Below are 22,784 nucleotides of genomic sequence, written 5' to 3'. Positions count from 1 at the left end.
AGCCTCGGGGACACTCATGCCTTCCCCAGGAAGCCGCACGTCCCATCACAGCTCGGTGCCCCCATGAGGCAAAGCAACCCCATGACCATCACTGGCACGAGCCTGGGCGATGGCACCCCGCACCAAGCATGTGCTGCCAGGGACCACAGTCGTGTGCCGCCCCACCCCGCCCACGGTCAGCAGGAGGGCGGGGCCGGAGAGGTGCGGTACCTGCGGGGGGACTTGAGTGAGTGGCTGCAGAGGCACCGGTGGCATCTGGATGGGCGTCGGCTGCGCCGGGGCCACCTGGGAGGTCGAAGCCAGGTACGGCGGCAGGTGAGCGGGCACCGGCTGGAGAGGGCGCATGGGCTGTGGGGCCAGGACCTGCGGGGCCAGGACCTGTGGCAGGGGCGCTGGCTGGGCCAGCGGAGGCTGGAGGGAGAGGGGCGTCTCTTACACAGCGTCCCACTGAGGTGCCACAGGTGCTCGGACATGACAGAGATAATCAGTGAGTGTGCACACACACATGCACACACATGCATACCCCACACATACTTACACACCCAGCAGGGAGCCCAGGGCATGCAGATCTGGGCAGACTGCTGTGTGTGAATGAAGCCCCTCCCGGTGCTGTGGGACTTGAATTCCACAAACACAAGAGACACCCCGCCCCCCATTCCCATGAACACCTGGGCCCAGGACAGCCAAGGCTGATTGTCAGGGGAGACTGAGGCACGACGGTAGTCATAGGAGGGGCTGCCCACACTCACCTGGTGGCCCGAGGGCAGGGGCTGGCCTGGGCCAGTCAGCACAGGGGCGAAGCTCACGGCTGGCTCCGGGAAATGCTGCGGTGGGAGCGAAGCGCGGGTGGAGGGTGGGATGGAGCCCGCCGGCAGGCCAGGCTGCAGAGAGCACGGGGCACACTCAGTGGCTACCCTGAAGACCCCACCCCACCACGAGCTTGACAGATGCAGGGACCCACACTCACTCCCCATGCCCATCACCTCCTAGGGATGGTTTGCCTAGGAACATGACTCACAGAAGTAAGGCAAAAGGCAAAAATGGTCACAACTCCTAACCAAGGAATGTTCTAGAACATTAGCGCCACAGAAGACGATGCAATCGTGAGAAAAGACCATTATAAGGACTTTGGAGAATTGTGGAGAAACGCTTGTTGTGACAACAGTGGGGAAAGATAAAAGGCATTTGCTTCCTGACTGTGTAACACGCACATGTGTACACATGCACACAACACGGAAACGTGAAGGCAGACAGCCGGCCTGCAGCCCGGGCCTCTGCAGAGTGGGGTCTCCAGCAGAGGCTGTGGGGCCAGTCCAAACTGCTGCCAGCGTGCTCACTTGTAGGTGCCACATTGGGAGTGGGTTGTTTTCAGAAGTCTTGATCCGGCAGGTACGGGCTGAAATGTTTATGGGCAAAATATCTTCCTGTTTGGGATTTACTTCCAAATAGTGGGGAAGTGAGCAGCAGGAGGGCAGTCTGCGCTCAGCGACAGGGACGGTTCTCACTGGGGCGTCTGGGTGAGTCACGGGATAGTCATCTGTCACCTGCAGCCTGTCCTCGGCCGTGTCCGCCTTCCGCAGTGAAGGCTGCGACAGCAGCATGGGTGGACAAGCCTGCCGTGCACTGACCGGGGCCCGGCCCGGCCACGCAGGTTCAGGAGCCCCCAACCCCTCCGCCCTGCTCCCCTTCACCACAATAACCCTCCCCAGGAGACCACGGACACTGGGACCCCCTCCCACTCTCTGTCCAAGCTGTTTCTGCATAAACAGGCAGAACATGGGAGAATGCACTCTGGTCGCACCCAGCTCAGCCTTCCCCGTCTGCAGGCAGGAGCTGGACAGGCAGGGCTGCCCGGCCGGGCGGCCGGGAGCCAGGGGCCTGACCCTGCACCTGGAGAAGTGGCTCGGCTCCCACCGGGCAAGCCCAAAGCCAAGGCACACGCTCCGAGTAACTGTGGCCCCGACGGAGCTGTGGTGCCGCTGATGACTAACTGTACTTCACTTCACGAACAGAGCAAACCATCAATGTAAGTGGCCAAGGAGCCTGGGCTCTGCCCAGCAAACGCCGACTGCTTGTCCAGAGCAGCTTCCGAGCCCAGAGGACAGTGGAGGGAAGCGAGGTGGGGCCGCTGGGAGGGTGCGGAGGGAGGGAGAGCCGGGACCGTGCTCCAGGCAGGCCTGGCCCGGACCACTCCTAAGCCCAGGGGCCCTAAGTCTCCTGCGGGACCCACTGCACCATCTGCCTCACGGGCAACGTCTCTGCCTGCTCTGCTTTCTCTGACATTAAAATCAACATCTGTGAATATAAAAGTCTGAACGACCCGACGACCAGTCGACAGGCCGCTAAGATGAGCACTGACCAGCAGGGGGCAGACGCTCAATGCAGGAGCTGCCCCTGGTGGTCAGTGCGCTCCCACAGCCAACCTCCGCTGCCGGTCAGCCTCCTGCGGTCCCTCCCCTGGGCTGGCCGGCCCCAATTGGCCTCGATTGCCGGCCAGGCCTCAGGACCCCACCCGTGCACAAATTCATGCACTGGGTCTCTGGTTGAAAAATAAATGCCAAATGTGACCCTTTACCCAGCCACTTCCATCCACCTGGGAGGCTTACAAATGATTCCTCACAGGCATGAGCCTTTCAATCCCGCTTCTCAAACGGCACTGAAAACGTTTCTCAGGATTCAGGCACCTCCACGCCTCACACGGGGTGTCACGGGCTGTTTTCTGTATGTCTCCCCGGCAGGCCTCCAGCCTGCAGCCTGCACTTCCCACACGGACGGACCTCCTGCGGACCTGCTCCGGCAGGCGGAGCTGAACACGGCCGCACAGCGGAGGGCCCATCCCCGGCTCCAGGCCGCGTGCAGGGGCTCTTTGGGGCAGGGCCAAGCTGACTCACCGTGGCGGGCTGCGGGTAGGCCCCCAGCGAGGGCAGGCTGTGCGGCAGGACCAGCCCCTCGCTCACGCTCACGCTCACGCTCACGGGGGCGCTGCACACGCTCTGGGCGGTGAGTGGGGCTGCGTCTGCCAGCGAGCCTAGCACCACGCTCTGCTGGCTGCTCTGTGAGTCCGAGTACACGGTGGAGCCCTGGCCACTGTCGAAGGTGCTGTCCGCTGGGGAGGACAAAAGCACAGCTCAGAGTGGGACCCCCAAACGGCACCCCCATGACACTCCACACAGCCCGGGAGGCCAATGGGGGCTCACACGCACACTCAGCTCGTCCGCACGCTTTCTTCTGCGAGGCAGACTTGTGCTTCCAGGTGGTGTAAGTAACGAATGTGCATCATTTTACATAACCAACGACAGAGCTGTAAGGGGCTCACTGCACCCAGAAACGGCCCTGGCAGCCCACCCACACAGCCTGACGCCTGGGGGGCTGCCTGAGGCCCCACAAATCCCCGGGGCCCCTCACACAGTCCTCACAGGCCAGGCAGCTGCTCCCGCGCTGGCTGAGACGGGGCCTCACACAGCGCCAGCCCGGCCTTGAAGGGAGCCCCCGTCCAGCCCTTTGAGGGCGCAGGGTCTCGGGAGGCCGGAGTGTCAGAAGACTCCGGTCAGCTGTCACCTGTGTCTTATGATGGGGAGGTTCCAAGACCCTGACCATCTTCACCTACAGTGACGGGGTCTGAAGCAGGAGATCTGGGTCCAAACCCGGCCCCCAAGTCACAGGCCGGGTCTAACTTGGCTGGAAAATGGGGCTGACAAGGCCCTCACCCCACAGGGGCCGTGAGAGGGGACCCGGAGGCTCTGCGGCCTTTCCGGCAGTCAGCCCCGCAGGGCCCGGGGCAGGGCCAGTGGGCGGGGCTGCCCACAGCTGGGGGCGGGGCTTGTGAAGGTGCAGACGGCCCACCGGCTCATCTGACCGAAGGTTCAAAAACTACTGAAACGGCACTCCCAGTCCACTGCTTCCGGATTCCCGAAGCTACACAAACGTTACCATTTGTCACTGACGCACACCAAGCTATTTCTACAGGGTCACTGTTCAGATGGGCAACATCATTTAAACAAATAAAGTAAAGGGGTGTCTTTTCAACTCCGTGTAAAAATAGTTTCTCCCCAGGACTGATTAGGACTTGTTTTAACCGAGGAAGACCCAGTGGCTCTGGTTTCTGAGGGGACTGGCAGTCATTCCACTTGTACAGAGAGAGAGGCAGACAGACAGACAGACAGAAAGGGAGTTCACAAGAGAGAGAGAGAGAGACACAGAGGAAGAGAGACGGGAGAGCCGCACGGAGGACGTGAGGGGACCCGACCAGTCTCACGCAGAGCAGCTCTAACCTCCCCGCGACGCGCGTGCACGCACGTGCTTCCGTCTGTTGCCTAGGACGGGGTCCTTCCTCCGGGGTGTGCTGCCTGGGGTCCCTGTCTGTCCAGCCGTCTGTCCATGGGCACTGCGGCCAGAGGCACGGCTGTGCACGGGCGGCCCGCTCTGGCCGAGTGAGGTGCTGAGTGTGCAGGGTGCTGTGGCGGTGAGGCGTGTGCCTGCTGCGTGTGAGTAACTGCACGTGCAGGCTATCTCTGGAGCTCCTGGCGTCAGTGGCCCAGGGAGGGCGCTCCCGGCTTTACGTGCATCCTCTTCGGATGTGACAAAAGGCCATCTCTCCCTTCCCGTCCTAGACACCGGCCAGCTGACGGTTACCTCTGGAGCGTGTGTGTGCTTTTTCCTCCAAAGTTTATGCACGTCAATTGACTTTTTGGGTTTATAAGAAAATGGAGTATGAGGCTATAGCAGTTTTATCCTCCAAAACAAACTCGAGGAGGTTGGAAAGGAAGCACACAGTAAGCAAACTGTCTCAAAGCGACACCAGCCCCTGCTTTCAGTCAGCCCACTGAGAACCCTGGCTGTGTTAATGGTAAGTGAAGGGTGTGCCTCCTGAATACATCACACAGGCTGGCGGCGTGGGCACGGAGGGCACGGCGGGCACGCTCCTGCCCGGATCTGCAGAAGCTGCTCTGGTCCAAAGGTCTGAGGTGGAGCCAGGCACGAACGGACCCCACCCCACCGGTAACACACATGGTCTCAAGGTTCGACACTAGAAGGCAGGTCACCCTGGGCACAGACCCTCCTGAGGACAAAGGTCACACAGCGTGGCCACTCCACCTTCAGCCCCGCAGCCCTCGGACGCCTGTCCCGAACAGACGTCACCCGGTGTTGAGCCCAGGGCCCCACGCTGCCGGCCGTACCCTCCGGGGGGTGAGGAGCCGCGGAGCTGCTAACCCGCGGGCTGGCCGGAGGCTCTGGGGGACCTGCACGTCTGTGCCCACCTGTCCTGGGGAGCTGGCCGAGAGCTCTGTGCAGCACCAGGGATGCTGCCACGCCCTCCCGGGCAGAGCCAGGGGTGCCCCCCACACCCGCAGGAGAGCCGGGGACGGGGAGAGCAGCACTCACAGGCCAGGGAGGTGGCACTGGCCGGCAGCGCGGGGGGCAGGAGGTGCTGGTCCGCCTCGGGCTCCTCGGGCTCCAGCGGCCCTGCCTGCGCGTGGTAGGTCACCTGGACCTGCAGGGGCGCGTGCGGAGCCCTGGCCGTGTCGGGGCTGCCCGGGTCCTGCCGCTCCGGCGGCTGCAGCACTGGCCAGATCCTCTCCCGCCGCCACTGGATCAACGCCACGCGGTCTCGGATGGACTTGGCCACAATCTTCACGTCGCTCTCGTGGAAGAACCCAGACTCGATCTGCAAAGGGACCCCCTGCCGTTACTGGGACCATTTCCCCTCCCCCTCCCACACATCCCACTGCCCAGCCTGTCCTCCACCCGCTCTGCCACTGCCCGGTCATGGGGTCTCAGCACAAAGCCCCTCCTCAGGCCCCACTCCCATCCTTCAGGGACGCTCCCATCATCCCATGAGGACACAGCCTCCGTGCCGACTACGCCCACAGGGGGAGTGACCCTCGGGACCTCACTGACCGTGAGCTGGAGGGAGGGAAGCAGCCTATTGTCTGAGCCCTGAGGCTGCCTGGCCCCCCACCCCCACCCCAGCTGCCCGAGCAGGATGGTGTCCTGGCCGAATGCGTGTGCTCGGGGGCAGGGACGAGGACCCGAGGCCAGTGCTGTTCTCGGCATTCTCCCAGAAGGCACGGCTCTGCAGCTGGAGGCCAGGGCGGTGTGCACCATGCCGGCAGCATTAGGGACCCGGCGCACCCCACAGGGTGTTGGGGAGCATTTGTAAAGGAGCGGAGGCTCCTGGGAAACACCGGCTCTCTCCAAGGAGATTCACGGTCAAACCACACAAAAGGGGAAGCCAGGCTCCTGGCCGTCACTCGGGATCCCCGTGCGGAACGGGGAAACCAGAGGAGAAGCCTGCGGTGCTGGCCGGGAAGTGGGACCACGCAGTCTCCAGGCGCAACAGACACACACGCAAACGTCAACAGGCGTGTGGCGCAGGGCGACAGCCCACGCGCGGGTCCAGGTTGGCGGGAAGAGGGCAGGGGCTGGACGACGCCTCTGCCAGAGGGGAGGACGTGCGGGGGCCTGGGGACGCAGGAAGCCGGTGCCAGTGCCGGGACATCCTGAGCGTCTCCGTGCACTGTGCCACCACGGCGGGTTAAAGGGTGTGTCCACACGCGTACACCCCAGGAACACAGGTCTGCGGGGCAGCAGCGGAAGCGTCCCTGCGGTCCGAGGTCACAAAAGGGGGCCACGGACGGGCATTCCGTCTGCCTGTCCCTCTCCTGCCTGTCTCTCATCCGCGTCCGTCTCAATCCCTGTCTCTACCTCTCTCCTTTTGTCTCTCAGCCTCAGTGTCTGCTTCCCTCCCTCCTGGGTGACTGGCTCACGGGAGGCCATGTCATGAACGGGCCTGTGGAACAACCTCCCCGGCCGGAGACTGAGTCTCCCACAGCCAGGTGAGCGGCCTGCTCCTCAGCCCTGGTGGCCCTCAGCCCAGGTCAGCCCTGGCCACACCCAGCCACACCTCACGAGGGGCCCTGACTCCAAACCGCCTGCTAAGCCACACCTGGACCCCTGACCTTGGAGAATGGGGAGAGGTGTGAGCACAGTGGAGTTGGGGCATCTGTTGCACAGTAAGGGTAACTCACCAACGGAGCAGATAACCTACTGAATAAAGCCACGCTGTGCCCACAGAAATCGAAATTAAAAGCCTGGTGCAACAGAGACATTTGCCTAGTTCCAAAGTACCTCGCACAGAACAGGCATTCATTAGGGCTGCACTGCAGACCCCCGCCACGCCATCACCGGGAGTCCGCAGGCGCACCAGAGCAGCGGGCTGCCCAGCCTGCGCACAGGGCTCCTGAAGACAGAGCCTGGCCGCGGGGCGCTGAAGGATGGGCCGAGGGGCCGGCTGCACTCGGCTCTGACCGCCGGGAGCTGGGCAGCTCCGTCCTGATCCGAGTCCGTGGGGAGCAGGCGCCAGGCTGCCCAGCGGCGATGCCGTCACAGTGTTTGGGCGCATGCTTGCAGCCCTTTGGGAAGTCTGTGATGACTTCACTCGTTCAGGAGACGACTCTGACGGGATGAACCACGACCCGAGCGTGCCCGCCCCCCCAGGCTCAGCGGGTGAGAGCAGGGGCCAGGCTGGGGTCGGCACGCCCCGCCCAGGGCACAGCCACCTGACCGGAGGCCCTGGAAAGAGGCTGCCCTGGCTCCTGCTGCCGCTTCTATTTCTGCCCGTGACCCACTTTCCTCCGGCTGCACGCCCAGACGCCACGCCTCCCCACAGGCAGCCTCTCCAGGCCTCACTTCTGTTTTTTTCCCAACCAGGAAGATTGCAGCCACATCGTATGTCACCCCGAAAGTCCCATTACCGGCAGGCTGAGGCAGAAGGAAGGCTGGCACATTGTGCTGGGCTCTCCCCCATGCCCGGGGCCCACTGCAGGGAACCTCCAGATCAGAGACCTGCCTTCTCTCAGCCCCAGGCATCGTCTTTCTGATTCACGCCCTCCACCCCATGTCCCTGCCTGAGGACCTGCTGGGAGGAGACAAGGGTGAATTTAGAGCGAGAGCAGAGCTGTCCTCCCTGTTCCTCCCACCCTGAGGGGCCTCCTCAGAACCACAGCAGGTGCTGGAATATCTCCCCTCCCCCAGTCCTCAGACCTCAGCCCCCAGTGCTGACCGACCTCATCCCCCAGTGCTCACTGACCTCAGCCCCCAGTGCTCAGACCTCAGCCCCCAGAGCTCACTGACCTCAGCCCCCAGTCCTCACTGACCTCAGCCCCCAGTGCTCACTGACCTCAGCCCCCAGTGCTGACCTCAGCCCCCAGTGCTCACTGACCTCAGCCCCCAGTGCTGACCTCAGCCCCCAGTCCTCAGACCTCAGCCCCCAGTGCTCACTGATCTCAGCCCCCAGTGCTCACTGACCTCATCCCCCAGTGCTCACTGACCTCAGCCCCCAGTGCTCACTGACCTCAGCCCCCAGTGCTCACTGACCTATCCCCCAGTGCTCACTGACCTCAGCCCCCAGTGCTCAGACCTCAGCTCCCAGTCCTCACTGACCTCAGCCCCCAGTGCTGACCTCAGCACCCAGTGCTCACTGACCTCAGCCCCCAGTGCTGACCTCAGCACCCAGTGCTCACTGACCTCAGCCCCCAGTGCTGACCTCAGCCCCCAGTCCTCAGACCTCAGCCCCCAGTGCTCACTGACCTCAGCCCCCAGTGCTCACTGACCTCAGCCCCCAGTGCTCACTGATCTCAGCCCCCAGTGCTCACTGACCTCAGCCCCCAGTGCTCACTGACCTCATCCCCCAGTGCTCACTGACCTCAGCCCCCAGTGCTCACTGACCTCAGCCCCCAGTGCTGACCTCAGCACCCAGTGCTCACTGACCTCAGCCCCCAGAGCTGACCTCAGCCCCCAGTCCTCAGACCTCAGCCCCCAGTGCTCACTGATCTCAGCCCCCAGTGCTCACTGACCTCAGCCCCCAGTGCTCACTGATCTCAGCCCCCAGTGCTCACTGACCTCATCCCCCAGTGCTCACTGACCTCAGCCCCCAGTGCTCACTGATCTCAGCCCCCAGTGCTCACTGACCTCAGCCCCCAGTGCTCACTGACCTCATCCCCCAGTGCTCACTGACCTCAGCCCCCAGTGCTCACTGACCTCAGCCCCCAGTGCTGACCTCAGCACCCAGTGCTCACTGACCTCAGCCCCCAGAGCTGACCTCAGCCCCCAGTCCTCACTGACCTCAGCCCCCAGTGCTGACCTCAGCCCCCAGTGCTCACTGACCTCATCCCCCAGTGCTGACCTCAGCCCCCAGTGCTCACTGACCTCATCCCCCAGTGCTGACCTCAGCACCCAGTGCTCACTGACCTCAGCCCCCAGAGCTGACCTCAGCCCCCAGTCCTCACTGACCTCAGCCCCCAGTGCTCACTGACCTCAGCCCCCAGTGCTCACTGACCTCATCCCCCAGTGCTGACCTCAGCCCCCAGTGCTCACTGACCTCAGCCCCCAGTGCTCACTGACCTCAGCTCCCAGTGCTCACTGACCTCAGCCCCCAGTGCTCACTGACCTCAGCCCCCAGTGCTCACTGACCTCAGCCCCCAGTGCTGACCTCAGCCCCCAGTGCTCACTGACCTCAGCCCCCACTGCTCACTGACCTCAGATCCCAGTGCTCACTGACCTCAGATCCCAGTGCTCACTGACCTCAGCCCCCAGTGCTGACCTCAGCCCCCAGTCCTCAGACCTCAGCCCCCAGTGCTCACTGACCTCAGCCCCCAGTGCTCACTGACCTCAGCCCCCAGTGCTGACCTCAGCCCCCAGAGCTGACCTCAGCCCCCCCAGTGCTCACTGACCTCATCCCCCAGTGCTGACCTCAGCCCCCAGTGCTCACTGACCTCAGCCCCCAGTGCTGACCTCAGCCCCCAGTGCTCACTGACCTCAGCCCCCAGTGCTCACTGACCTCAGCCCCCAGTGCTCAGACCTCAGCCCCCAGTGCTCACTGACCTCAGCCCCCAGTGCTCAGACCTCAGCCCCCAGTGCTCACTGACCTCAGCCCCCAGTGCTCAGACCTCAGCTCCCAGTGCTCACTGACCTCAGCCCCCAGAGCTGACCTCAGCTCCCAGTCCTCACTGACCTCAGCCCCCAGTGCTGACCTCAGCACCCAGTGCTCACTGACCTCAGCCCCCAGTGCTGACCTCAGCACCCAGTGCTCACTGACCTCAGCTCCCAGTGCTGACCTCAGCCCCCAGTCCTCAGACCTCAGCCCCCAGTGCTCACTGACCTCAGCCCCCAGTGCTCACTGACCTCAGCCCCCAGTGCTGACCTCAGCCCCCAGTGCTCACTGACCTCAGCCCCCAGTGCTCACTGACCTCAGCCCCCAGTGCTCAGACCTCAGCTCCCAGTGCTCACTGACCTCAGCCCCCAGAGCTGACCTCAGCCCCCAGTCCTCACTGACCTCAGCCCCCAGTGCTGACCTCAGCACCCAGTGCTCACTGACCTCAGCCCCCAGTGCTGACCTCATCCCCCAGTCCTCAGACCTCAGCCCCCAGTGCTGACCGACCTCATCCCCCAGTGCTCACTGACCTCAGCCCCCAGAGCTGACCTCAGCCCCCCCAGTGCTCACTGACCTCATCCCCCAGTGCTGACCTCAGCCCCCAGTGCTCACTGACCTCAGCCCCCAGTGCTCACTGACCTCAGATCCCAGTGCTCACTGACCTCAGCCCCCAGTGCTGACCTCAGCCCCCAGTGCTGACCTCAGCCCCCAGTGCTCACTGACCTCAGCCCCCAGTGCTCACTGACCTCAGCCCCCAGTGCTCACTGACCTCAGCCCCCAGTGCTCACTGACCTCAGCCCCCACTGCTCACTGACCTCAGATCCCAGTGCTCACTGACCTCAGATCCCAGTGCTCACTGACCTCAGCCCCCACTGCTCACTGACCTCAGCCCCCAGTGCTGACCTCAGCCCCCAGTCCTCAGACCTCAGCCCCCAGAGCTCACTGACCTCAGCCCCCAGAGCTCACTGACCTCAGCCCCCAGTGCTGACCTCAGCCCCCAGTGCTCACTGACCTCAGCCCCCAGTGCTCACTGACCTCAGCCCCCAGTGCTCACTGACCTCAGCCCCCAGTGCTCACTGACCTCAGCCCCCAGTGCTCACTGACCTCATCCCCCAGTGCTCACTGACCTCAGCCCCCAGTGCTCACTGACCTCAGCCCCCAGTGCTCACTGACCTCAGCCCCCAGTGCTGACCTCAGCCCCCAGAGCTGACCTCAGCCCCCCCAGTGCTCACTGACCTCATCCCCCAGTGCTGACCTCAGCCCCCAGTGCTCACTGACCTCAGCCCCCAGTGCTGACCTCAGCCCCCAGTGCTCACTGACCTCAGCCCCCAGTGCTCACTGACCTCAGATCCCAGTGCTCACTGACCTCAGCCCCCAGTGCTGACCTCAGCCCCCAGTGCTCACTGACCTCAGCCCCCAGTGCTCACTGACCTCAGCCCCCAGTGCTCACTGACCTCAGCCCCCAGTGCTCACTGACCTCAGCCCCCAGTGCTGACCTCAGCCCCCAGTGCTCACTGACCTCAGCTCCCAGTGCTCACTGACCTCAGATCCCAGTGCTGACCTCAGCCCTCAGTCCTCAGCCCCCAGTGCTCACTGACCTCAGCCCCCAGTGCTCACTGACCTCAGCTCCCAGTGCTCACTGACCTCAGCCCCCAGTGCTGACCTCAGCCCCCAGTGCTCACTGACCTCATCCCCCAGTGCTCACTGACCTCAGCCCCCAGTGCTCACTGACCTCAGCCCCCAGTGCTGACCTCAGCCCCCAGAGCTGACCTCAGCCCCCCCAGTGCTCACTGACCTCATCCCCCAGTGCTGACCTCAGCCCCCAGTGCTCACTGACCTCAGCCCCCAGTGCTCACTGACCTCAGCCCCCAGTGCTCACTGACCTCAGCCCCCAGTGCTCACTGACCTCAGCCCCCAGTGCTGACCTCAGCCCCCAGTGCTCACTGACCTCAGCCCCCAGTGCTCACTGACCTCAGATCCCAGTGCTCACTGACCTCAGCCCCCAGTGCTGACCTCAGCCCCCAGTGCTCACTGACCTCAGCCCCCAGTGCTCACTGACCTCAGCCCCCAGTGCTCACTGACCTCACCCCCCAGTGCTCACTGACCTCAGCCCCCAGTGCTCACTGACCTCAGCCCCCAGTGCTGACCTCAGCCCCCAGTGCTAACTGACCTCAGCCCCCAGTGCTCACTGACCTCAGATCCCAGTGCTCACTGACCTCAGCCCCCAGTGCTGACCTCAGCCCCCAGAGCTGACCTCAGCCCCCCCAGTGCTCACTGACCTCAGCCCCCAGTGCTGACCTCAGCCCCCAGTGCTCACTGACCTCAGCCCCCAGTGCTGACCTCAGCCCCCAGTGCTCACTGACCTCAGCCCCCAGTGCTCACTGACCTCAGATCCCAGTGCTCACTGACCTCAGCCCCCACTGCTCACTGACCTCAGCCCGCAGTGCTGACCTCAGCCCCCAGTCCTCAGACCTCAGCCCCCAGAGCTCACTGACCTCAGCCCCCAGAGCTCACTGACCTCAGCCCCCAGTGCTGACCTCAGCCCCCAGTGCTCACTGACCTCAGCCCCCAGTGCTCACTGACCTCAGCCCCCAGTGCTCACTGACCTCAGCCCCCAGTGCTCACTGACTTCAGCCCCCAGTGCTCACTGACCTCAGCCCCCAGTGCTCACTGACCTCAGCCCCCAGTGCTGACCTCAGCCCCCAGAGTTGACCTCAGCCCCCCCAGTGCTCACTGACCTCATCCCCCAGTGCTGACCTCAGCCCCCAGTGCTCACTGACCTCAGCCCCCAGTGCTGACATCAGTCCCCAGTGCTCACTGACCTCAGCCCCCAGTGCTCACTGACCTCAGATCCCAGTGCTCACTGACCTCAGCCCCCAGTGCTGACCTCAGCCCCCAGTGCTCAGACCTCAGCCCCCAGAGCTCACTGACCTCAGCCCCCAGTGCTCACTGACCTCAGCCCCCAGTGCTCACTGACCTCAGCCCCCAGTGCTGACCTCAGCCCCCAGTGCTGACCGACCTCAGCCCCCAGTGCTCACTGACCTCAGCCCCCACTGCTCACTGACCTCAGCCCCCAGTGCTGACCTCAGCCCCCAGTCCTCAGACCTCAGCCCCCAGAGCTCACTGACCTCAGCCCCCAGAGCTCACTGACCTCAGCCCCCAGAGCTCACTGACCTCAGCCCCCAGTGCTCACTGACCTCAGCCCCCAGTGCTCGCTGACCTCAGCCCCCAGTGCTCACTGACCTCAGCCCCCAGTGCTCACTGACCTCAGCCCCCAGTGCTGACCTCAGCCCCCAGTCCTCAGACCTCAGCCCCCAGAGCTCACTGACCTCAGCCCCCAGAGCTCACTGACCTCAGCCCCCAGTGCTCACTGACCTCAGCCCCCAGTGCTCACTGACCTCAGCCCCCAGTGCTCGCTGACCTCAGCCCCCCTAGTGCTCGCTGACCTCGGCCCTAGAACGAGGCAGCACCCCAGTGCGGGGTCATCCTGTGCTCTCGCTGAGTCTCCTTGTGAGTGACCTTCCATCTACAACTGGCCCGTCTCGTTCATGGCGTCTGTTACTCTCCATTGGGAGAAATCTGGGCTGAGTTAAGGCTGCGGGGCAGTGAGCCTCCTCAGGTCCTGGCGCTGGCCCAGGGCCGGCCGGGAGGCCTGGGGCTGCAGAGGCCCGGACCCGGTGCCGCTCTGGGGTTTACGGGGGGTGGGGAGGTAAGAACCGGGCCAACAGCCACAGGACCAGCATCAGCACAAGGCCCAGCAGGAGCCGCAGGGGCCAGGCTAGCACCCGCAGGCAGCGCTTCGGGTCAGCACAGCCGCTCCACCAACCCGCCCGCGCTCCACGCAGAGCCGTGGGGACACGCTGTTCTGGTTTTGCCTGGAACTGAGCACGGGACGTGCCTGCTGCGTGGACTGCGCTGCAGGGCGAGTGCTCCACATGGAAAGCTCTTCTGAAGGAGATGGGGGAGGGGCAGAGGGAGGAGAAACACGGGCCCAGGGCCTCCACCGGGACCTGCCGCCAGTTCAGCGAGTGCCAGGGCCTGGCGAGGCGGGGCCGGGGGGCGGCTGGGCTGCAGGAGGGCAGGCCTCCGGGTGGGAAGCGTCCTCCAGGGAGGTGGGCAGATCCCAGAGAGGGCAGCTGAGGCCAGACCCCTGAGCAGGAGGAGGAGGCTGTAGGCTGAGGGGCAGGCAGCACTGGGAGGCCCCGGGGGACCCTCTGTGCCAGCGCCCCCGCGGTCCAGTCACTGCACACTGGACCGGCTTGGCTCCCCTGAAGCGAATCCCTGCGGGCGCAGGAGGCTCCCTGTGCCCACGCTGACGCAGAGAGGGCGCACTGCTGGCCGCCTGCGCCTCCCCAGGCCCCGGCCCCGGCCCCGGCCAACCTCAGAGCCCAGAGGCACCTGTGCCCCAAGGCCGTCCCAGGGCGCACCTCAGCTCCTCGGGGGCCCTCTTCCTGCCCGGTCGTGTGCTGAGGGCAGTGCAGTGCGCCGGGTCCCCCGCCCGAGGCCCTCCAGGACACTGCACAGGACCCGCACCCTAACGCCGCGCGTCACTTATTGTGCGTGAAGTTTCAGCGGAGCGCGGAAAGGCCGGCAGCGTGAGGAGGAACTGCGCATCCCAGGACGCCGGGCAGGGGACTGTGGAAACGGGGCGCTCGGTGAATGCGAAGCAGTCCCCGCCCCGCTGCAGGGCCGGCCTCCCGGCACCGCGAGACCCTCGGTCGGTGAGCAACTCGTGTCTGCTCGTGCTGGCAGCCGGGAAGGGGCGCGCTGGTCCTGACCGGGGAGCCGGCCACCAACAGGACATCACACCCCCTGCGAGTGCGGGCGCGGCAGGGCACAGGCCCGTCCGGTGGAAGGTGGGGCCCACTCCGTCCCCCGCTGGCCTGCTGCACCCTCACCTCACCGCGCGGGGCCCCGCGGGAAGCTGCACCTCTTCCGGCCGGCCCCGCCCGCCCACTTCCTCCTCCTGAAACCACGGGGCCGGCGAGTGCAGCGGGCAGCCCCCCGGACGCGCCGTGACTTGTGGGCACTTCGGACAGACGAGCGATAGTCAGTAACACTGTCTAGAGAAGGCGGGCTCGGTCTACCGTGACAAAGGCGCGGCCAGGCCCTCGCCCTCCGCAGTGACCCTGCTGGCTCTCACTCCTGCCCAGTTTTTCCAGGAAAAGTCGGTCTCATCCGTTTCCCCCGATACCTTTCCGCTCTCCGCGACCCTGAGCACGCCCGCCTGCCACCGCCGGCTCCCGGGCCAAATGCGGCTCAAAACACAAGGCGACACAGATCCAAACTCAAAGGCCCGCATTTACAGACGGCACAGATCCGGTCAGAGCAAGGCCTTTCCTGGCACCCCGTTTCTGAGCCACGTCCCGCATCGGGGCAGCGGGTACCCGACCCACGCTGTCCCTCAGACACAGGCAACACGCCCTCGGTCCCGACGCCTCTCACGGCAACACCCTTCTGGCTTTGTTCTAACCTTGGGAAACCACAGGCTCTGAAAGCTGTGCCCCACAATTCCACCGCCACCCACACCCTCCACCGCCCACCCACACCCTCCACCGCCACCCACACCCTCCGCCGCCCACCCACACCCTCCGCCGCCCACCCGCACCCTCCGCCGCCCACCCGCACCCTCCGCCGCCCACCCGCACCCTCCACCGCCCACCCGCACCCTCCACCGCCACCCTCACCCTCCACCGCCCACCGCCGCCCTCCACCGCTCACCCACACCCTCCACCGCCCACCGCCGCCCTCCACCGCCCACCCGCACCCTCCACCGCCCACCCGCACCCTCCACCGCCCACCCGCACCCTCCGCCGCCCACCACAATGACACTTTACCATCTCCTGTGCCACATCATCGGGCGTCTCCTTCTCCAGGTCAAAGGTAAACTCTATGGCCCCATTGTCCTTGGGCTTGCCCTTCAGTTTCTTGGGGTCCTCTACCCAGAGCCTCAGGGCAATGGTGGACTTCCTGCCGTGGTCCTCCTCAGCCAGCTCCACCCTCACGCCCGTGTCCTCCGCGAAGAAGGCGTGGCTGAGCAAGTCCTTGATCTCGTACCTGGGGAGGGAGCAGCTGAGGGCACACCTGCTGGGGCGGAGGCCACCGCTCTCTGGACCGTCCGTACCACCTGCTGGACGGCTCTGCCTCCAGGGCACAGAGCAGCTTACAGTGCACGCCCCGCCCGCCTCCTGGGGGACAAGACTGCTCCTGAACACATCTCCCTGGGAGCATTTGAAGCTCTTCTCTGATGAGAAGAAAGCATGCCCGGGGTGAGAGACCCCAGGAGCCCAGGGAAGGCCGGTCAGCCAGGCTCTGCGGTGCAGACATGGCCGCTGAGGGCAGGGACCCGGTGTCGGACACCTGGCTCCATAGGCCTGAACGGGGTTTTCTGGAAGCTCCTCAGGACAGGGCAGGAGCAGCGGCTGGGAGTTGCCATGGAAACCATATTCAGGGGGTTTCTGGAAGCTCCTCAGGACAGGGCAGGTGCAGCGGCTGGGAGTTGCCATGGTAACCACTTCGCCTCCCCCCGCCCCAGCATTCCCAACACTAGCTGCTGTCTGGCAGAAATGGATTCATGCACTGTCCCAGCACAGCCTCCTCCCAGGGTCAGCTCTGTGGTCACCACGGCTGCGAGCTCCCGTGGGAGGATGGGCATGGGAAGGCATGGGGAGGCCGGGCACGGGGAGGTACGGGGAGGCACGAGGAGGCTGGGCACAGGAGGCTGGGCACGGGGAGGCCGGCACGGGGAGGCCGGGCAGGGGGAGGCCGGGCACGGGGAGGCCGGGCACGGGGAGGCCGGGCACAGGGAGGCTGGGCACAGGAAGGCACAGGGAGGCCGGCACGGGGAGGCTGGGCACGGGGAGGCTGGGCACAGGAAGGCACGGGGAGGCCGGGCACAGGGAGGCTGGGCACAGGAAGGCACAGGGAGGCCGGCACGGGGAGGCCGGGCACGGGGAGGCCGGGCACGGGGAGGCCGGGCAGGGGGAGGCCGGGCACGGGGAGGCCGGGCACGGGGAGGCTGGGCATAGGGAGGCTGGGCACGGAGAGACTGAGCACGGAGAGGCTGGACACGGGAAGGCACGGGGAGGCCGGGCAGGGGGAGGCCGGGCACGGGGAGGTACGGGGAGGCACGAGGAGGCTGGGCACAGGAGGCCGGGCACGGGGAGGCTGGGCATAGGGAGGCTGGGCACGGAGAGACTGAGCACGGAGAGGCTGGACACGGGAAGGCACGGGGAGGCCGGGCACAGGGAGGCTGGGCACAGGAAGGCACAGGGAGGCCGGCACGGGGAGGCTGGGCACGGGGAGGCACGGGGAGGCCGGCACGGGGAGGCTGGGCACGGGGAGGCACGGGGAGGCCGGCACGGGGAGGCTGGGCACGGGAGGCACGGGGAGGCCGGCACGGGGAGGCTGGGCACGGGGAGGCACGGGGAGGCCGGGCACGGGGTGTCCTGCAAGTCGGGAACGGACGGATCCACCAGAAACAACACAGAGAAAAGGCAAGGGGCAGAGTGAGGCCTCAGGAACCCCCTTGTGGGCAGGAAGCTTCCAGCAAAGGAGGAAAGGGGGCTCCAGGACAGTCCCCAAAGTCAAGGAGTGTATTCTAGGGCGTCCCACTGACTACCAGCGGGCGGGCTGGCACCCGGGAGTCCGTGGCCGAAGCTCTCTGCAGGCCAGCTGGAGGGGTTTCAGCGGGGGAAGAGCCCCAGGCCAGTGCCGCTGGGAACTCACCTCTCCTCCTTGTTTTTGCAGATGCACTCCCCAATAATCTCCTTGATTTCGGGATCGTGCACTTTCTCAAAGCTGGCCGGCTTGATGCCCTGCGGAGAGAGGCAGAGTCACTCTACGGGGTCCCACTCCTCACACTGACCCCGAAGCCCAGGCAGGCAGTGCACCGGCTTCGGGTGGGGAGGCCGGTGGGCGTGAGCTGGGGAACAGACTGGGGACCCACGCCCACTTTGGTGCATGGAGGAGGTGGAGGCTGGAGGAGGAAATGCCCCGCACAGGCCAGCCTTTCTCCCACCCCTTGCTCCAGGCGCTAAGAGCAAGATCTGCAGTCACTGCAGCTGACGCCGACGAGGGCCGCCGAGACCCTGGCCCACTGAGGCCACTGCAGGGTTGATTTCCTAGGCCTGCAGCTCAGGCTTCGGCAAACGGCTGTGCTATGCAGTTCCACCGCCCAGTTCCGTGGCCAGGGACCCGGCCAGGTGGCCTTGAGGCAGGGGTGCCAGGGTGTGGACAAGCATCCACACGACCAGAGCCCCAGCGGGCAGCCACCGTGTGGCCTGGACACGGTGCGGGCAGAACCGCAGACAGTATTGCAGGTGAGGGGCAGACCGCAGGGTTTGTTTGTCATCTGCGGGGGCGCGGGGCTGCTGAGGGGTACCCGGTGGTTAAACATTTAAACACACCGAGGGCTCAGCCACCATGTTCTTTCTCCTTCAGCAAGACCCCACCTCTGAAGGCCTGTCCCGTGTCCTTTTCCGTGTACAGAATGGGAGCACACATTCCCACAATGAGGGAGGACAGGCCAGGGCAGACCAGAAAAGGCAGGACCCCAGCAACTCCGCAGGCCAGGTGAGGCCCCACTGCACCCACCAACCCGGACCCCCAGGACCACCCCGTAGCCACCGGGGTCGTGCTGTGTCTGACGCGGGCGAGTCTGATACGGGACCCTGGGCTTCCGGAGCAAAGAGGGCCCCCGTGGTGGCGAGACAGAGAAAGGCTTCACGCTGCCGGGAGGAAGGGCAGCCCTGTGGGCGGGTCTGAGGAACTCCCACAGGCAGGGGGGGCACACTGTCACTGACATCTCTGAGAACCGGAGCCCCCAAAGCCGGTGGAGACTGTGCCAGAAGAACAAGGCACGGTTCCGGAGGGCGCCGTGTCGGGGCTCGTTGCGTGGAGCCAGGGGAGCTGGAGCCTGGGCGAGTGTGGGTGCACCGGAGTGAGCTGGCGGCAGGAGCACGGGTGTCACTGGCCTGAGGACACACTGAGGGCCGGGAGACTCGCTCCCCAGCTGCTTTCGGGGGACGTACGGCCTGGCTGCGCCCTGCTTTCCCAAACCAACATGGCACCACGGGCGCCTCGGGACCCGGGCCATGGCTTGTTTCCGGGGCCAACAGGGCAGTGGGGCTCAGTCGTCGCCCCAGGCCAGCAGACGGGCCAGAACAAGGGTCTCCAGACGGCTCCTCCCACACCCAGAGCCAACACCCAGGTCTGGCGGGGCACCTGCCCTCTCAGCCCCGCCATCCTGGAGGAATGCCCACAGCCTCCCCTGCCAGCAGCTCAGGGGGCACACACCCAGCGTGGGTCCTGACCGCCCAGGGCCTCCGACCCGAGCCCTGCTCTCCTGCCTCGAGGCCCGAGCAGCACACAGGAGGGGGTCGGAGCTCACACGTGACCACTAACTCAGAACTGAGAGCCGAAGGAGAGAGCCGAGCGACCTCCCAGGATGGCTCGGGCGTGTGCAGGGGGCCGGTGCCTGGGGTGCAGAACCAGGCTCCTCTGCAGAAGCCAGGAGCCTGCGGAGGGGAGTGCTGTCTGCGGGAGCCCCCCCAGGGCTGCAGGCGCAGACAGGGACAGACCAGGGCCCGGAACGGCCACGCCCGCTGCGCTGCCTTAGACCTCCCCGGTGCTCCCCGCCGGCAGACGGCTGCGCAGGGAGAACGGGGTGGCCGGTCCGATTAAATCCTGGGGACACACCAGAAGACACAAACGCCCGCGGCCCCCGGCACGGCCCGGAGGGCCCAGCCTCGCCGCGCTGAGGCCCTGGCAGCCCGGGCACTGTTCCCAGCACGCGCATCACTGCTGGGGGCCGCCGCCTGCAGCCCGGAGGCCGGCACCTCGCTCCCCATCCGCGACACGCGCCCTCCTCCCACAGCAGCTGTGACTTCACAAGGGCGCTCGCCCGCGGGCACTCACGCAGGTGACCTTCCGGTAGATCTGAGCGGCGTTCTGGCACTCCGAGTAGGGGTACTCCGAGGTGGCCATCTCCAGCATGCACATCCCGAAGGCGTACACGTCCACCGACTCGTCGTAGTGCTCCTCGTACATCTCGGGCGCCATGAATTCGGGGGTGCCTGTGCCGGGAGCAGGAGGTGCAGGGTCAGCGGTCGGCGGCCCAGAGCCCCGCCCCCATCCACGTGCCGCGCAGCAGGTCCCGGGATCCTGATTCAAACAGGGCTGTTCTGTAGACAGAGGTTCCCGAGAACCCGCCCAGGACCCTCCTGATTCTGGCTGGACCAGCCCCCAGAGCTGGGGATGCTGGGTGCCTCTCGGCAGAGCACAGCGCAGTCCCCTCCGCAGGCCCAGGGAGCCGGGACAGACAGAGCCGCTGACACGGCAGAAACCCAGAAAGGCCCAAACGTCCCAGACAGGCACGGCGCACAGCCGAGCGTGGGCAGCAGACCAGGACGGGCGCGGCACGGGGGCCGCTGGCCGGCAGGTACCAGGTGGAGACCGCTCGTGCGTTCTAAGCACACAAGGTTTTCAAATAATGTTCACTCTGAATGTTAAGGCCGTGACCACTTACCAGAGGCAGAGTCAAATACACAAAATACACACGCGTGTGCACGCTGACCGCCCGGGGCGCGGCCATCAGCACGGACGGGACTCACCTGGCAGCTGTGATCACAGCCGTTTTCCTTAGGGACGCTGGTCTAGGGTTTTTAATTTTTCTGTAACAATTTTGCTCTAATGATCACACTCCTTTTGTGAGAACAAGTCCAACTGAGCATGTCACACTAGACACCAAGGGCATCCTCTTCAGGGAGGCTGCTCTTGAACTTCCCCGCTGACGACGGGAGGTTTTCTGAAGTCCAAGTGTTTTAAAAGCAGATGCAAAATACCATGAACTGCCTGTTGTGTTAGAAAGCATATGGCGGGAGGGGGAGTGTCTTCAAAATGTTTATACCGCAGCCCTGGCCTGTGTGGCTCAGTGGTTGAGCATCATCCCGTGCACTGAAAGGTCAGGGGTTTGATTCCGGGTCAGGGCACATGCCTGGGCTGCGGGAGTGCAGGCAGCAGCCAATCAATGATTCTCTCTCATCGTTGATGTTTCTCTCTCTCCCTCTCTCAGATCAATGCAAACCTGTCCTCAGCTGAGGATTTACACAGCTGTCTCCGTGGTGTCGCATGGAGGCCCTGGGAGCTGTGGAGCCCTGCAGCACGTTAGCGTGTTCCAGATGTCTTGAACCCCATAAAGAGCTGCCCCAAAGCCCCTCCAAGCTCTCTCTTGGCAAAGCCAGGAGGCCCACTGCCTGAGGCCTAGACCCCGTGGACAAAGAGCACCCCCTGCTTGCCAGGACCTCACTCTGGCCACACTCAGATGCCAGGCACACCTGTCCTCCCCCGCACCCGCCCCGACTGCAGCCGGGCCCGGCCGCTGTGGCTCAGGGGTTGAGCATCATCCCATGAACCAAAAGGTCGCAGGTTTGATTCCCAGTCAGGGCAATGCTTGGGGCTGCGGGCTTGATCCCCAGCAGGGGCGTGCAGAGGGCAGCCAACCGATATTTCTTTCTCTCCCTCTCCCTTCCTCTGAGGGCTCCGGCCAGAAAGGCTGCAGAGTGGCTCTCAGAGGAGGAAGAGAAAGGCAGAGGCAAACACAGCCAGTAAACCAGCCTCCACAGTGAAGCCCCAGACCCCACCCACCCAAACACTCGTTCACTCCAGGCCCCAAATACCTCGGCTCCTCAGATGCCGGGGGGGGGGGTCCCCACCTGCAGAGGCCGCTCCCCCTTCCTGCTCCTGAGTGCCATAGCCCACAGGCGCCAGCCAACCTCACCACACAGCCCCTCGCTGGCCCGGGAGCCACAGCCTGGCTGAGGGGCGAGGGGGGGCAGGCCCGGGAGAGCGAGCTTACCTATCACACTCTTGGCAAAGGATGCTCTCTTGAGGGTTGCCAGGCCCAGGTCGCCAATCTTGACGGAGCCGGTGGGCCCGGTGATGAAGATGTTGTCGCACTTGAGGTCCCGGTGGATGATGGGGGGCGTGCGGGTGTGCAGGAACAGCAGCCCCTTCAGGATCTGCCGGCACCAGCTGCGCAGCACCTTGGGCTTCATCACCTTGAAGCGCTTCAGGTACCTGCGAGGGAGGGCGTGGCTGCGGGTCCCGCTGCCCGCGTGTGAAAGGCTTCCCGCTGCGGCGGGCGTGCGTCTGTCACCCACAGGGCACCCCGTGAGACAGGAGTGCTGACCAAACGCCCGGCGGGACGCCGGCTGCTGTGGGCCGCACCGGGGCCCAGCCCACCCTGAGGCCCCGCGGCCGGGGGGCAGGCGGGGCCGCACTCACGTCTTGAGCGTCCCGGAGGTCATCAGCTCGGTCACCAGCACGATGCACCGCTTCCCCTTGGCGCTGGACTCCCAGAAGTCATAGAAGCGCACGATGTTGGGGTGCTGCAGGCCCTTGAGCATCTCGGCCTCCTCCTTGAACCGCTGCCGCTCGAGCTTGGTGAGCTTCCGGTCCTAGAGAGACACGCACAGCTGAGCGGGACAGGGCCACGGCCTTTCACAGAGCCTGGTGATCCCAGGGGGTCACTCCCTCATTTCCTTTTGCTCAGGGAGCACAAAGGAGGGGGAGAGGGAAGGGAGGGGGAGGGGAGAGGGAGGGGGAAGGGGGGAGGAAGGGGGAGGGGAGGGAGGGGAGGGGGAGGGAGGGGGAGGGGGGGGGAAGGGAGAGGGAAGGGGAGAGGGAAGAAGGGGAAAGGAGGGGAAGGGGAGAGGGAGGGGAAGGGGAGAGGGAGGGGGAGACGGAAGGGACGGGGAGGGCCCACCCTGAGGAGGAGCCCCTAGCTCATCAAAAAGATCTCTACCTCGGTTGGTCAGTGTTGTCCAGTGCACTGAGGGTCACAAGTTCAATT

At 65.1% G+C, this 22,784-nt stretch overlaps 1 protein-coding gene across 1 annotated transcript in view; it reads right to left on the bottom strand.

Annotated features, from left to right (window-relative positions):
• The window catches only part of WNK2 (WNK lysine deficient protein kinase 2), a 114,058-nt gene that overhangs the window by 51,252 nt on the left and 40,022 nt on the right, over positions 1-22,784 (bottom strand). Inside the window, 9 exon segments of the mRNA XM_054727096.1 lie at positions 211-411; positions 750-881; positions 2,892-3,106; positions 5,383-5,665; positions 15,769-15,988; positions 17,660-17,748; positions 19,850-20,007; positions 21,789-22,009; positions 22,217-22,389. Of these exon segments, the coding sequence (XP_054583071.1) occupies positions 211-411; positions 750-881; positions 2,892-3,106; positions 5,383-5,665; positions 15,769-15,988; positions 17,660-17,748; positions 19,850-20,007; positions 21,789-22,009; positions 22,217-22,389 (1,692 nt within the window).

Source organism: Eptesicus fuscus, chromosome 15 (genome assembly GCF_027574615.1).
Source record: "Eptesicus fuscus isolate TK198812 chromosome 15, DD_ASM_mEF_20220401, whole genome shotgun sequence".
In the NCBI taxonomy this organism is placed as follows: Eukaryota; Metazoa; Chordata; class Mammalia; order Chiroptera; family Vespertilionidae; genus Eptesicus; species Eptesicus fuscus.
The sequence above is the reverse complement of the archived record's forward strand: the minus strand, read 5'-3'. Positions and strand labels throughout refer to the sequence as shown.